At 42.2% G+C, this 15,423-nt stretch overlaps 1 protein-coding gene across 1 annotated transcript; it reads right to left on the reverse strand.

Annotated features, from left to right (window-relative positions):
• Positions 1 to 2,837: 2,837 nt before the first annotated feature.
• On the reverse strand, positions 2,838 to 3,785 carry LOC122440001 (olfactory receptor 2V2). Its single transcript, XM_043465695.1, has one exon. The coding sequence runs from the start codon at positions 3,783 to 3,785 to the stop codon at positions 2,838 to 2,840; it is 948 nt and encodes a 315-aa protein (XP_043321630.1).
• Positions 3,786 to 15,423: the final 11,638 nt, after the last annotated feature.

Here is a 15,423-nt window from a genome sequence, read left to right on the forward strand (position 1 = left end):
TGCGACCCTGTGGACTGTAGCCTACGAGGCTCCTCCGTCCATGGGATTATCCAGGCAGGAATACTTGAGTGGGTTACCATTTCCTTCTCCAGGGGATCTTCCTGACCCAGGGATCAAACCCGGGTCTCTCGCATTGGAGGCAGACGCTTTAACCTCTGAGCCAGCTGGTCAATTATTCTTTTTAGTAGCTGCAATGCTTGAGAGTGTGTTTTTATTTTTTGACCACTTGCTGATAGCTATTGGAAAAATAGTGAGCAAAAATTTACCCTTTTTGTTTGAGTTTCAATTTATCTAGATGAATGGACAAAAATGTGGCACATATTCACAACGGAACACTACTCAGCCATAAAAAAGAATGAAATAATGTCATTTGCAGCAACATGGTTGGACCTAGAGATTATCATACTAAAGTGAAGTAAGACAAAGACAAATACCATATCACTTATATGTGGAATCTAAAAATGATACAAGTGAACTTATTTATAAAACAGACACAGACTCACAGACATAGAAAACAAATTTATGTTTACCAAAGTGGGAGACTGGGGGAGGGATACATTAGAATTTTGAGAGTAATATATTTACCCTACTGTTTATAAAATAGATAAACAGCAAGATCTACTGTATAACAAATGAAACTGTACTCAATATTTTGTATTAACTGATGAGGGAAAAGAATCTGAAAAAAGAATATGTCTGTATATATATATACATATATGAATCATGATATATATATCAGTAAATAAATAAATATTAAAAAGAAAATGCTTTCCAGAAACAAAAGTTATAACACAGAGAAAACATTCATCCATCAGAGAAGAAGTCTGGGAGAGGGCTGGACCAAGAGGGGAGAGACCTGTCACTGGGAGTCAGTGGAGTTGTCTCATCTGAGAAAGAGACCAATGGCTGGGTCAGGTCTAGCTTTTGGCTGAGAAATTTTATTCTCTGCCACCCCTTGCTGCCACTCATTGCTCTCCTCTTTGATGTGACTAAGGAAAGTTGCTTCTGTTTTCACAAATCCCTGGAGACCCCTCCCCTGCCATATCTTTGTCTTCAGGCTGCAAATTAAACTCCAAGGGAAGGAAACCTCTTTGCAAAGTTCTCTGTTCTCAGCTGCTCCAGCAAACAGTCTCCTAGGGTGACATGGAGACAAAAACTGGGGAGTAAGAGCAAGGGACTTCACCAATCTAAGCCCCAGTTTCCTGGCCTGTGAAAGGGATGTAATCTTGCTCACTATGAAATGTTTGTAGTAATATTAAATTGAGTAGACAATCAAGTCATTTCTCCCTGGCAGGTTCTCAGACTTGTAGTTACTATTAGTGCTACTGCCTCCCATTCTCTCCAAGCCTGGAAACAGAAAACAGCAAATACCTCCCTGTGGTTTGGTCCAACTTCCAGAACCTAGTTCTTTCCTCTTTTTTCTCTGTGCATACAACAAAAGCATTTTGTTCCAGGTAAAGATAATTTTATTGCAAATGTATAAAAGAACTGGTATAGAGTTTAGCTAGGTGGATACAAGTAATACCAATAGTTCAATTAAAAACATTTAAAAATAAGTTTACAAATAGCAGATCTAATTCTCTCATTTATTTCTTCTTAATCCCCCAAAGGAGAAATAGTATAGTCAACTTTTCTATTTTAGAAATTAAAATAAAAAGTGGCAATTTTGTTGGAATATTTTATATATACAGCATTTAAAAATGACTTTTCTATGTGTCAGGCACTGTGAATATACAAATGAGCCAATATTTACCACTTTCCTCATGAATCTCACTTTATTCTTGAAGAATATGACTTTAAGAAATCTTTATAAAGTTCTCGGTTACTTAGGGTGAAGAGTGAGATTTCATTAGCTTTATTTGGTCATCTAGAAGCATTTCATCAAAGACACTAGTGTGAGACAATATATTAATAGGAAAAAATTGATATCTATGTATACTCATAAAGAATATATGTGCCTAGTACATAGTAGGCTATAAATCAATGGTAGAGATTAGCAGTAAGAGTTAAGAAGTTCCTGTTTTATATATATATATATATATATATATATATATATATCTCCAGTTCATTTCAGCCTCTCAGTCGGGTCTGACTCTTTGTGACCCCATGGACTACAGTACACCAGGCCTCCCTGCCCATCACCAACTCCCAGAGCTTGCTCAAACTCATGTCCATATATACAACAGACTTGTGGTTGCCTTGGAGGAGAGGGAGAGAGTGAGACATAGCTGAGGAGTTTGGAATTATCAGATGCAAACTATTATATAGAGTGGATTAACAGCAAGATCCTACTGTATGGCACAGGGAGCTATATTCAATATCCTGTAATAAACCATAATGAAAAAGAACATACACACACACACACACACACACACACACACACACACATATATATATGTACACATGTACAATTGAATCACTTGGCTGTACAGCAGAAACTGACACAACTTTGTAAATCAGCTATACTTCAATAAATTTAAAAAAATAGTTAAGGAGTGCAGCTTGAGGCATTCTCTGACTGTAGAAGTAAATCCAGTTTTAAATACTAAGTGATAGCAATCCCAGAGCCTACTTATACACAGTACTTGAGTTTACAAAGTTCTGCACTTCATTTCAACGTATTCTCAAAAAAAAAAAAAAATTAATCCAAAAAGATTGAGAGGAGGGAACCTGGTGTTTTACCAGAGATAGAAAGTATTACTTTGGAATTTAAAAGACATCTGAAAACTTCAGGGTCATGAGCCTCATTATTAATGAGAAAACCAAGACTCAGGTAGAAAATGTATGTAACATCACAAAGCCAGGAGTGGCAGTCAGGCACAAAATACCCTAACTCTTCAGTGCTGGTTGACAATCCTGCAACGGTCCAGCCCTTTTCTCAGGGCTCCCATCACCTCCCGATTTCTTAAGCTATAAATGAGGGGGTTCAGCATAGGAGTAAGGACTGTGTAGAAGACAGAGACCACCTTGTCATGGCTTGGGGCCCGGTAGCGCTTAGGTCTCAGGTAGATGAACATGGCTGCCCCATAGAAGAGGAACACAGCTGTTAGGTGGGAGGAACAGGTGGCGAGAGCCTTTCTGACAGCCTGAGCAGAATGCATGTGGAGCACAGTTCTCAGGATGCGAGCATAGGAGGCCACAATGATGGAGAAGGGAAGAAACAGCATGAAGACACAGCAGGCAAATATCACATTCTCAAAAATGGATGTGTCTATACAGGCCAGCTTTAACAAGGATAACATCTCACAAAAGAAGTGGTCCACCTCCCTCAAGCCACAGTATGGAAATGTCATTACTACCACCATCTGGATCAAACCATCTATTATCCCAAAAACCCAGGAGCTCCCAACAATTTGGAGACAGACCCTCTGACTCATGAGGATGGGATAGTGAAGTGGGTGACTAATGGCCACATATCGGTCATAAGCCATGAGTCCTAGCAACAGCCCTTCAGAGCCCACAAGACAGACAAAAAGGCCAATTTGCATGCCACAACCCACAAAGGAGATGGACTTCCTGCCAGACAGGAAGTTGGCTGCCATCTTGGGCACATTGGTACAAACCAACATGAGATCCATGAGGGAGAGCTGACTAAGGAAGAAGTACATGGGTGTATGAAGTTGAGGATCCATGAAGATGAGGAAGATGAGGAGGACATTCCCACAGAGAGCCATTATGAAGACCATCATGACTGCTGAGAAAAGAACAAGGTCAGTGGGACTGTGGGAAAAGATGCCCAAGAGGACAAAGTCATCTGTGGATGATTGATTCAACCATATCTCCATGGCTCAGCTGATGTTCCTGGTCGCCTGAGAACATGGACAAAAATTATTGAATTGACTGACATACCTTTATTGGCAGAAAAGTCATAAGACCAATGGGGAAAAGAAATGATTGGTGCCCAAACCTCAAAAGAACAATGAGGTCTTAGATATAGAGAATAAACTAGTGGTTACTGGTGGGGAGAGAGGAGGGGCAATATAGGGGTAGGAAGGTGAGAAGTACAAACTATAGGTATAAAATAAACTACAAGGATATATTGTGCAACATGGAAATATAGCCAATATTTTATAATATCTACAAATGGATATAATCTTTAAAAGTTGTGAATCACTATATTGTACAGCTGTAATTTACATAATATTGTACAGCAACTATACTTCAATTAAAAAAAGAAAACCAGTGTGGTCTTCAGTTGCAATGAGATTTTTAAAATAACCCCAGAATCAAGGCCTTGATAAAAGTTGGCTGATAAAAATTCAAAGTAATACCCTCAGTTATCCTCAGTAGAAATCCAAGAGCTTGGAGTATTGGATTTCTCTTGATTTTGGACAGGACTTTTTTTCCTAAACATGTTATATGGAAGGGAACCAGAGACATGGCCTGATTTTATACTGACAAATTTCAAATCAAGAAATAAAAATTGTGCATATTTTAAAAGACAACACTGCCTTGATGATAATGACAATATCTAAACCCAAGGAAAATAAAATAAATGATTATAAGCAACTGAATGAAAAGCATTATGATATTCTGACCACAACTTTGTTGTCCTCATGTTCTCACCAGGATAACCTTGTCTTCATTTTCAAAGTCATTTCCAGCTTTTAGATTTCACCCTCTTCTCTCTCATCAGCCACCTTCTTTGTAAAAAATTTATTTAATTTTAATTGCAGGATAACATCAGCATGAACCAGCTGTATGTATATATATGTTTCCCTCCCTCTTGAACCTCCTTCCCACCTCCCAGCCATCACACCCCTCTAGGTTATCAGTCACCTTCAAATACCACCTGTGGCTTTGTCCATCCAGGGCTGTACATCCAAGGCAGGCATTTTCATGGCCCTACCAACAGCAAAACAGTGCAGAATTTTCTCTTTAAATTTGCATTAACTGTATCATGCCATGTAGCAAATAACCCCAAATTTACAACTTGAAATAAAATAGGAAACAATGATTGTTTCACAGTTTCTGTGGGCCAGAAATGAGGGTGCAACTTAGTTGTCTCTGACATAAAAGGTTTCACAAGAGGTTACCCTGAAACTGTTAGTCAGGCTGCAGTATTCTCAAGACATGTGTGGAGGAGGTTCTACTCCAAGGTCACTCATGTGGCTGTGTCAGGCCTTGCTCCCTTTTCACAGGGCTGCCTCACAGCATGGCAGTTGATTTCTTCCAGGGTGAGTGGTGCAAGAGAGAGTGAGAGCACAAGCACCCTAGATAGAAGCCATAGTTTTATAACCAAATATTGGAAGTGACATCCCATGAGCTCTGCTGAATTCTGTTCATTATTAGTGGGTCATTAAATCCAGCCCCCAGTTACTGGGAGAGTGACACACAGGGTATGAATATCATTGAGACCATCTTAGAGGTTGTGTACCATGACCGTTCACATTCCACCTCAAATTTTAACCGTTGATATAAATAGACTGGACTCATTAATTTTAACAAGGGATCTCATCATTAAGAACTATGGTAATTTGTAATTTGCCTAGAGAATAAAGAATCAATGATGTTAAGTTTGTTTGTCTCTCATCAGATGAGAAGAGGTCTCTCTGCCTGGTTCTAGTGTCAGGCAATATACAATCCATAAAAATAAATTCATCTGTTGCACCCCACAGTGCTCACGTTCATGTTTCATTTGCTCTCACAGTGATCCTGCAATGAAGGTAGAGTGGTGTTTTTTTAATGATAGACCCTCTTTTATAGATGAGAAAATTGAGATTCTGAGGAGTTGGCTGGATTGCCTGAAGTTGCAAGGTTAGAAAACATGGAACCAAGACTTAAGAATGGACCTTTATAATATAAGTTCTGGAAAGTTTATATCACATCACACTGTCCTTGTGCAAAAATATTCTTAGGAGGGCAAATTACCTTGTCTAGGAGAAATTCTTAGTTATCAGCTTCCAATTCCTTTTATAAATCCAATTCTTGGGTCATTCTAATAAGCCAAATGTTTAAGTACAGCCAATCATATTTCTTTGCTTTTCTTCTGCTTTTACACTATAAAAGTCTTTCTGCTGGTTCCTGTCCGCAGAGCACACCTAACCACTTCTGGTTTGGCATTGCCTGATTTGAATAGACTTTTGCTCAAATAAATTGTCTGACTCTTTATGACCTCACAGTCTGTAGCCTTCCAGCCCCTTCTATCCATAGAATTCTTCAGGCAAGAATACTGGAGTGGGTAGACATTCCCTTCTCCAGGGGATCTTCCTGACCCAGGGATCAAACCCACGTCTCCCGCATTGCAGGCAGATTGTTTATGATCTGAGCCACCAGAGAAACTTTTCGCAAAATAGGTGAATATATGATAACATAGTTAAGTCCATGTCTTATGAGTTGGTTAGTATAAATATAAATAGAATTCCCTATGGTGATTGTTGTTTAGTAGCTAATTCGCGTCCTACTCTTGCAACTCTGTGGACTGTAGCCCACAAGGCTCTGTTGTCCATGGGATTTTCCAGGCAAGAATACTGGAGTGGGTAGCCATTTCCTTCACCAGGGGATCTTCCCAACCCAGGGATGGAACCCAAGTCTCCAGCATTAGCAGATGAATTCTTTTCCACTGAACCACCTTAGAAGCCCAGAATTCCCTATACCTAGATGAAAATTAAATTACAGTTCTCAGCCTGTGAAACTCAGGTGAAGACCTGGGCAGAGGGCAGTGATGATCATGAGGCTGAGGTAGAGAAAGCAGAGAATTCATCTGCCTGCCTGTCTTTCCAGATGACAACAAAATCTTCACTGGCTCTCAGACACCCTTCCCAAGACCCAGACCTAGCCTTAGAGCCAAAATTTCAATTCCCTACAGAATTTATGCAATTACAGTTCTTGCTGACAAACAAGAAACAGAAAACAACTAAGCATTAATTCTTATGTACTTACCCCAGAAAAGTAATATCTTGTCTTTTTTTCATATTTGTTTAAAATGACACCTACCATCCTAATTACTCAAGCGCAAAAAAACCCGTGCTGGATGCCCAATGGGCTTCAGATTGAATCACTCTCCAGGTCCTGTTGATTTCCCTTTAACGGAGATGCTTGCTTTTTGGGCTCCCAGGTTGTGCTAGTGGTAACGAACCCACCTGTCAATGCAGGACAGAAGAGATGCGGGTTCGATTCCTGGGTTGGGAAGATCCCTTGGAGGAGGAAATGGCAACCCATTCCAGTATTCTTGCCTGAATAATCCCATGGGCAGAGGAGCCACAGGCTACAGTCCATGGGGTAGCAAATAGTTGAACATGACTGAAGCAACTTAGCATGTACACTTGCTTTTTACAGCTGCCCTCTACTTTCCCCCCTTGTGTTACCACTGTATTCAGAGCATGCAATGAATGATCTGAATGTACTAGGTGTTCACTACTAGATACCTTTCTCTGAGGAAGAGTGAATGATAACATAATTAGTATTTTCAGATATTTACAAATGACAAGTGTGCTCTCTGCAAATGCATGGTAGTCACCTTTAGGAGACATTTATGAAGGGTATATCCATCTACCTTACCTTATTATAAAGGCAAACCAAAAGACTCCATGGGATGTGCTCTTTGTGCAAAGACCCAGGATGATTTCCTAAACTAAGATGGACCTGCTCAGATCCATGACCAGGGAGGCAAGTTGCTAAGCTGTGTCCATAGAGGAGGGAACATGTGTGACTCATGCCCAGGTGTCCTTGCCAACAATAACATCCAGGAACTTAACTATAAGTTATGATATATTCACTTATTTTTCTAAAAGATAAACTGTGGCATACTAAAATTTTTAAGTTTATTTGAGCAAAAAATCAATTCCAATCAAGCAGTGCCAAACCAGAAGTAGTTAGGAATGCTCCATTGATAGGAATCAGTAAAAAGAATTTTATAGAGAAAAAGCAGAAGAGGGAATTCCCTGGTGGCATAGTGGTTAAATATCTGCCTTCCAATGCAGGGGACACAAGTTTGATCCCTAGTTGGGGGCACTAGATCCCACCTGACATGGGGCAACTAAGCCTGCATTCCACAACTGCAGAACCACGCACACCAGAGCCCATGCACCACAACCAGAAAGCCCGCATGCCACAACTACTGAGTCTGTGTGCTCTGAAGCCTGTGCACCTGTGTGCCACAGCTAGAGGGAAGTCCGTGGGCTGCAATGAAAAATCCCACATGCTGCAAAGAAGATTCTGCTTGCAGCAACTAAAACCCAACACAGCCAAATAAATAGATATTTTTTAAAAGCAGAAGAAAAGCAAAGAAATTATTTGATTGACTACATTTGAGCATGTTGTGTGGGGTGGGGGCGGGTTTTGCAGGAACAAATTGCTGTTCCAATAGCCTTTAATTGGTCTTGGCTATATCAAGCTTAACCAATAAACTGAAAAGTCATGTTCCCTGCCCCCCGCCCCACAACTCCCACCCAGACTTTATAGCTGAAGTCCTGTGCTGAGGATGCTCAGCTCTACCCACAGTGAGCAGAGACACTCAGCTACATGTACCTTCAACAAGATGCACCACCAAACACCTCTTCTTCCTGCCCCCAATACAATACTATATAGTTGATTAATGACATTTATTTCTCTATCCTGGAGGGCTCCCTTGAACTCTGATTCTCATATTGACTGCGAACTCGACATCTTTCTTCGAAGTCCAGTGGGTTCATCCTGCCTAAAGTGGTCAACCTGAGCCCTTGGTCTCCCTTGGAGAAACACTCTTCCCAGATCAGTTCATGGAAGATCTGTTCAGTTGCCTAGGGAAAACACACAATGTATCCTTAACTCCTCTCCCCCTCTCACATGCATCCCAACATCAGAAACTCCTGGCTCTTCTTCCAAAATATGCCAGACCACTTCTCACTCCTGCCTGTCCCACCTGGACACATAATCGTCACTGCTCCCCTACAGAGGAAATGGAAGTGGCCCCTAACTGGACTTGCCTTCCCATTCCTTCCTTGCCCCGATTCTATTTGCCACTGGTGTCTATAGCACTGGGGTGAAGACATCTCCCTAAGAATAGAAGACAAAATGCTTGAAGAATGAAGCAAGACTTTCATATGGCTGGGCCCCTCCACTACCCAAACCTTTCATTCTGCTCTCCCTGGAATTCCCTCTGCTGAGGTTTCACTGGCCTCCCTTCTGTTCCTACCACAGAGTTCAGTTCAGTTCAGTTGCTCAGTCATGTCTGACTCTCTGCAACCCCATGGACTGCAGCATGCCAGGCTTCCCTGTCCATCACCAACTCCTGGAGCCTACTCAAACTCATGTCTATCACGTTGATGATGCCATCCAACCACCTCATCATCTGTCATCACCTTCTCCTCTTCCTCCTTCAATCTTTCCCACAATCAGGGTCTTTTCCAGTGAGTCAGCTCTTCACATTAGGTGGCCAAAGTATTGGAGTTTCAGCTTCAGCATCAGGCTTCCAATGAAAATTCAGGACTGCTTTCCTTTAGGATGGACTGGTTGAATCTCCTTGCAGTCCAAGGAACTCTGGTGCTCAGCTTTCTTTATAGTCCAACTCTCACATCCTTACATGACTACTGGAAAAACCATAGGTTTAACAAGATAGACCTTTGTTGGTAAAGTAATGTCTCTGCTTTTGCTGTCTAGGTTGATCAGATTTCCTTCTAAGGAGCAAGTGTCTTTAAATTTCATGGCTGCAGTCACCATCTGCAGTGATTTTGGGGCCCCCCAAAAACAAAGTCTGTCACTGTTTCCTTTGTTTCCCTATCTATTTGCCATGAAGTGATGAGACCAGATGCCATGATCTTAGTCTTCTGAATGCCGAGTTTTAAGCCAGTTTTTCCACTCTCCTCTTTCACTTTCATCAAGAGGCTCTTTAGTTCTTCGCTTTCTGCCATAAAGGTGGTGTCATCTGCATATCTGAGGTTATTGATATTTCTCCCAGCAATCTTGATTCCAGCTTGTGCTTCCTCCAGCCCAGCATTTCACCTGATGTACTCTTGATAAAAGTTAAATAAGCAGGGTGACAATATACAGCCTTGATGTACTCCTTTCCAGATTTGGAACCAGCCTGTTGATCCGTGTCCATTTGTAACTGTTGCTTCTTGACCTGCATACAGATTTCTCAGGAGGCAGGTCAGGTGGCCTGGTATTCCCATCTCTTTAAGAATTTTCCACAGTTTTTTGTGATCCACACAGTCAAAGGCTTTGGTGTAGTCAGTGAAAGAGAAGTTGATGTTTTTCTGCAATTCTCTTGCTTTTCCGATGATCCAATAGGTGTTGGCAATTTGATCTCTGGTTCCTCTGCCTTTTCTAAATCCAGGTTGAACATCTGGAAGTTTACAGTTCACATACTGTTGAAGCCTGGCTTGGAGAATTTTGAGCATTAGTTTGCTAGCGTGCGAGATGAGTGCAATTGTGTGGTAGTTTGAACATTATTTGGCATTGCCTTTTTTTCAGAATGGAAGGAAAACTGACCTTTTCCAGTCCTGTGGCCACTGCTGAATTTTCCAGATTTGCTGGCATATTGAGTGTAGCACTTTAACAGCATCATCTTTTAGGATTTGAAATAGCTCAACTGGAATTCCATCACCTCCACTAGCTTTGTTCATAGTGATGCTTCCTAAGGCCCACCTGACTTCACATTCCAGGATGTCTGGTTCTAGGTGAGTGATCACACCATCGTGATTATCTGGGTCATGAAGATCTTTTTTGTATAGTTCTTCTGTGTATTCTTGCCACCTCTTCTTAATATCTTCTTCTTCTGTTAGGTCCATATCATTTCTGTCCTTTATTGTGCTCATCTTTGCATGAAATGTTCCCTTAGTATCTCTAATTTTCTTGAAGAGATCTCTAGTCTTTCCCATTCTATTGTTTTCCTCTATTTCTTTGCACTGATCACCAAGGAAGGCTTTCTTATCTCTCCTTGTTAGTCTTTTGAACTTTGCATTCAAATGGGTATATCTTTCCTTTTCTCCTTTGCCTTTAGCTTCTCTTCTTTTCTCAGCTATTTGTAAGGCCTTCTCAGACAACCATTTTTGCATTTTTTTTCTTGGGGATAGTCTTGATCCCTGTCTCCTGTACAATGTCATGAACCTCTGTCCATAATTCTTCAGGCAGTCTATCAGATCTAACCCCTTGAATCTATTTGTCACTTCCACTATATAATTGTAAGGGATTTAATTTAGATCATACCTGAATGATCTAGTGGTTTGACCTACTTTCTTCAATTTAAGTTTGAATCTGGCAATAAGGAGTTCATGATCTGAGCCACAGTCAGCCCCTGGTCTTGTTTTTGCTGACTGTATAGAGCTTCTCCATCTTTGGCTGCAAAGAATATAATCAATCTGATTTCAGTGTTGACCATCTGGTGATGTCCACGTGTAGAGTCTTGTGTTGTTGGAAGAGGGTGTTTGCTATGACCGGTGCATTCTCTTGGAAAAACTCTGCTAGCCTTTTACCTGCTTCGTTTTGTACTCCAAGGCCAAATTTGCCCATTGTCCAGGTAGCTCTTCACTTCCTACTTTTTCATTCCGGTTCCCTATAATAAAGAGGACATCTTTTCTGGGTGTTACAAGAAGGTCTTGTAGGTCTTAAAAGAACAATTCAACTTCAGCTTCTTCAACATTACTGGTTGGGGCATAGACTTGAATTACTGTGATATTGAGTGGTTTGCCTTGGAAATGAACAGAGATCATTGTGCTATTTTTGATATTGTATCCAAGTACTACATTTTGTACTTTTTTGTTAACTATGATGGCTACTCCATTTCTTCTAAGGGAATCTTGCCCACAGTAGAAGATATTATGGTAATCCGAGTTAAATTCACCCATTAAAGTCCATTTTAGTTTGCTGATTCCTAAAATGTCAGTGTTCACTCTTGCCATCTCCTGTTTGACCATTCTAATTTAGCTTGATTCATGGACCTAACATTCCAGGTTCCTATGCAATATTGCTCTTTACAGCATCGGAATATACTTCCATCACCCATCACATCCACAACTGGGTATTGTTTTTGCTTTGGCTCCATCTCTTCATTCTTTCTGGAGTTATTTCTCCACTGATCTCCAGTAGCATATTGGGCACCTGCCAACCTGGGGAGTTCATCTTTCAGTGTCCTATCTTTTTGCCTTTTCATACTGTTCATGGGGTTCTCAAAGCAAGAATACTGAAGTGGCTTGCTATTCTTTCTCCAGTGGGCCACATTTTGTCAGAACTCTCTGCCACGACCCGTCCATCTTGCATGGCCCTACACAGCATGGCTCATAGTTTCATTGAGTTAGACAAGGCTGTGGTCCATGTGATCAGTTTGGTTAGTTTTCTGTGATTGTGGATTTCATTCTATCTGCCCTCTGATGGATAAGGATAAGAAGCTTTTGGAAGCTTCCTGATAGGAGAGACTGACTTAGGGGGAAACTGGGTCTTGTTCTGATGGGCGGGGCATGTTCAGTAAACCTTTAATCCGATTTTCTGTGATGGGCGGGGCTGTGTTCCCTCCCTGTTGCTTGACCTGAGGTCAAACTATGGTGGAGGTAATGAAAATAATGACGATCTTCTTCAAAAAGTCCCATGCATGCACAGCTGCACTCAGTGCCCCCAACCCTGTAGCAGGCCACCATGGACCCACGCCGACTCCTGGACACTCATGGGCATGTCTGGGTCAGCCTCTCGTGGGGTCACTGCTCATTTCTCCTGAGTCCTGGTGCACACAAGATTTTGTTTGTGCCCTCCATGAGTGTTTCCCCAGTTCTGTATAAGTTCTGGCAGTTCTACGGTGGGGTTAATGGCAACCTCGTCCAAGAAGGCTTATGCCATACCCAGGTCTGCTGCACCCGGATCCCCTGCCCTTGTGGCAGACCACTGCTGACCCGTACCTCCACAGAACACACTCAGACACAGTTCTGGCACAGTCTCTGTGGGTTGGGCATGTATTTTGTTCCCTTCCCAGGTCTGAACAGCTCAGGAAACCTGGTGGTTGATGAGTGTATTGTCCCAGCTGGTCTGTGCATCTTAATTACCTCCCTGGTCCCAGCCACTAGGTTTCCTGGGTGTGCTGCGAGAGCACTGTCTCAGGAGTGCTGTATGATCGCAGGCTGCAACCCTCCTGGTGGATGTCAACTACCGAGGATCTCAGGAAGACGTGGTTAGCAACTGGGAGCCTGCTCACAGTTTGGTGGAATACGCCGCCGTCTCTGGGGCTAGGACTGGAGCAGCTCCTTGCATTCTGGCTCTGGTTGTCGCAAGCCTGCCTCTGCCTCCAAGTGGGGAGGGGCTGGTACACAGCCTGCTTTGTTCTGTGAGCAGGCCAGGCTGTGCATTAGGTTGTTAGGTTAGAGCTTTTTGAGGGAAAGTTCTCTTTCCTGCAGTTGCAGTTTGGTGTGTATTCTGTGTTTCCCCACCCCGCCCCGGTTATGTTGCCTTCTGAGATTCCAAAACTTCCCACAGACCCACCTGTGAGAGGGTTTCCTACTGTGTGGAAACTTCTCCTCCTTCACAACTCCCTCCCCAGGATAGGTCTCCATCCCTAACTCTTTCATCTCTCTTTTTGCCTTTTATATTTTGTCCTACCTTCTTTGTTAGAGAATGGGCTGCCTTTCTGGGTGCCTGGTGTCCTCTGCCAGTGTTCAGAAGTAGTTTTGTGGAAGTTGCTCAGCATTCAAATAATTTTTTGATGAATTTGTGGGGGAAAAAGTGGTCTCCCCATCCTATTCCTCCACCTTCTTTTAGACACATCTACAAAGTGGACACATCTTACAGACACATCCACAGAGTAAGAGGATGCAAGGCTTTGCAGAAAGTTCTTTCCAGATATACTCCACCTTGTTCCCTTACGTGCTCTTCACCGTCCTAGCCAGATCTTCCTCCACATCTATTTAGAGTTGAATTTCTTTTTTCCTTCTCTTTGTTTCCCTGCCTTTTGTTTCTCGTTGCATTAAACACCATCTGGCATGCTACATTTAATTCACATGGATTTGAGACACTCTTAATTTCCCAACTAGAACCTGTATTCCCTGATGCCACTTTTGCTCATGGTGGGATCTCTGGCTCTTAGGACAATACCTGGCATATATTTTGTTCTCAGCACATATTTGTTGAATGATTAATTGTATTATGCAAAACAATTCAAGAATTATTCTGGCACCTCACATGCTCTTTTCTTACACCATAACATCATTCCTTCCTCTGGGTGTTTGCGTAGTGGCTTCATTTATCTCCTTAGAAATGACATAATAAAGCAAGTCACCTTTTGGGGAAAAAGTGACTCTATATCCCTTATCTTCCCTGCCCTTTTACCTGCATCTATCTCTACTCATCTTTTGTCTCCCTGCTTTAGAAAACTCTTCAACTCATCAATGTGCCCCTCAATCCAGACAGAGAGAAACAGGAAAGAAAAAAAGCTAATGAGATGTTAAGTTGGGGAAAAGGGAGAAGTAGATCAAAGGATAAGATTAGAGGAAAGAATGAGAAGAGACATAACACTGGAAGGTATGTGCTTATCCCCTCATCTGCCAAAAAGAAAATAAAAACTAATAGAGACAGAAAATAGCAGAAAGAGAAACCGCTGATAAATAGAAATGCATAAATGAACAGCAATTATAATAGATATTGCAAGGAGAGAAGGAGGTAACAGGAAAAAGACCCTCACTCACCTTTAAGTGGGTTCCCTGGAGGAAAACAAACTCAGCACACACTATGTGGAGTCGATTCCAGCATGAAAATTATTTCATTCTCCTTCCTTTGTTTGCACTTACTGAGTCAGAGAGGACAGAGAGGAGCCCCCCGGTTCTGACCTCCTTCCTCAGCCCCCACCAACCTCTCAGCCAGGCTGTGGGTTTCCACGTCAGCTGCAGACTCCCTGTGACTCTCTAGCTCAGACTGGGGCTCAGACAGACAATAGCTCCTCTTAACAAAAAAGAGATGTGGAGAAAGTGAACTTAGTCAAGGAGACAGTGGTGGGTAGATGGAAACAGAGTCAGGATCTGTGTATCTGAACTCACTCTCTGAATCCTGTCCACCTTCCATGGGCTGACACCCAGGCTGGCTTGCAGAACTGTCTTCCACTGCCCATGAAGTACTTAACATTGAACCTGAGTGAGGAAAGTAAAGCTGTGAAATCCCAGGAGAGCCCACATACTCTAGCCCTGGAGCAGAAGCTCCCAAGCTTACAATTAAAGAAAACTAAATAGGGAGCTTGGGGACAGGACCAGAAGAAGGGCCAGTGGGACAGTGTGATGAAACTCAGTCATGAGAGGGGCACAGAAGAGTCAGGGTACAGGAAGTTGAACAAGTTTCTTGATCTCTTTCCCCACCACAGGCACACTTCAGTGGTCCCTCAGTGACCTCCAGGATCTACATGGGGTCTCTACCTGTCCTTTACCTGACCTCTAAAACCAATCTGTATCTACCAAAGGCCTATGATATACATAGTACTGGGTGAGATGTTGTGCTTGAATCAAAGACGGAAACTGGACATAACCCTGTCTTTCTGGT

Source organism: Cervus canadensis, chromosome 4, assembly GCF_019320065.1.
Source record: "Cervus canadensis isolate Bull #8, Minnesota chromosome 4, ASM1932006v1, whole genome shotgun sequence".
Taxonomy (NCBI): Eukaryota; Metazoa; Chordata; class Mammalia; order Artiodactyla; family Cervidae; genus Cervus; species Cervus canadensis.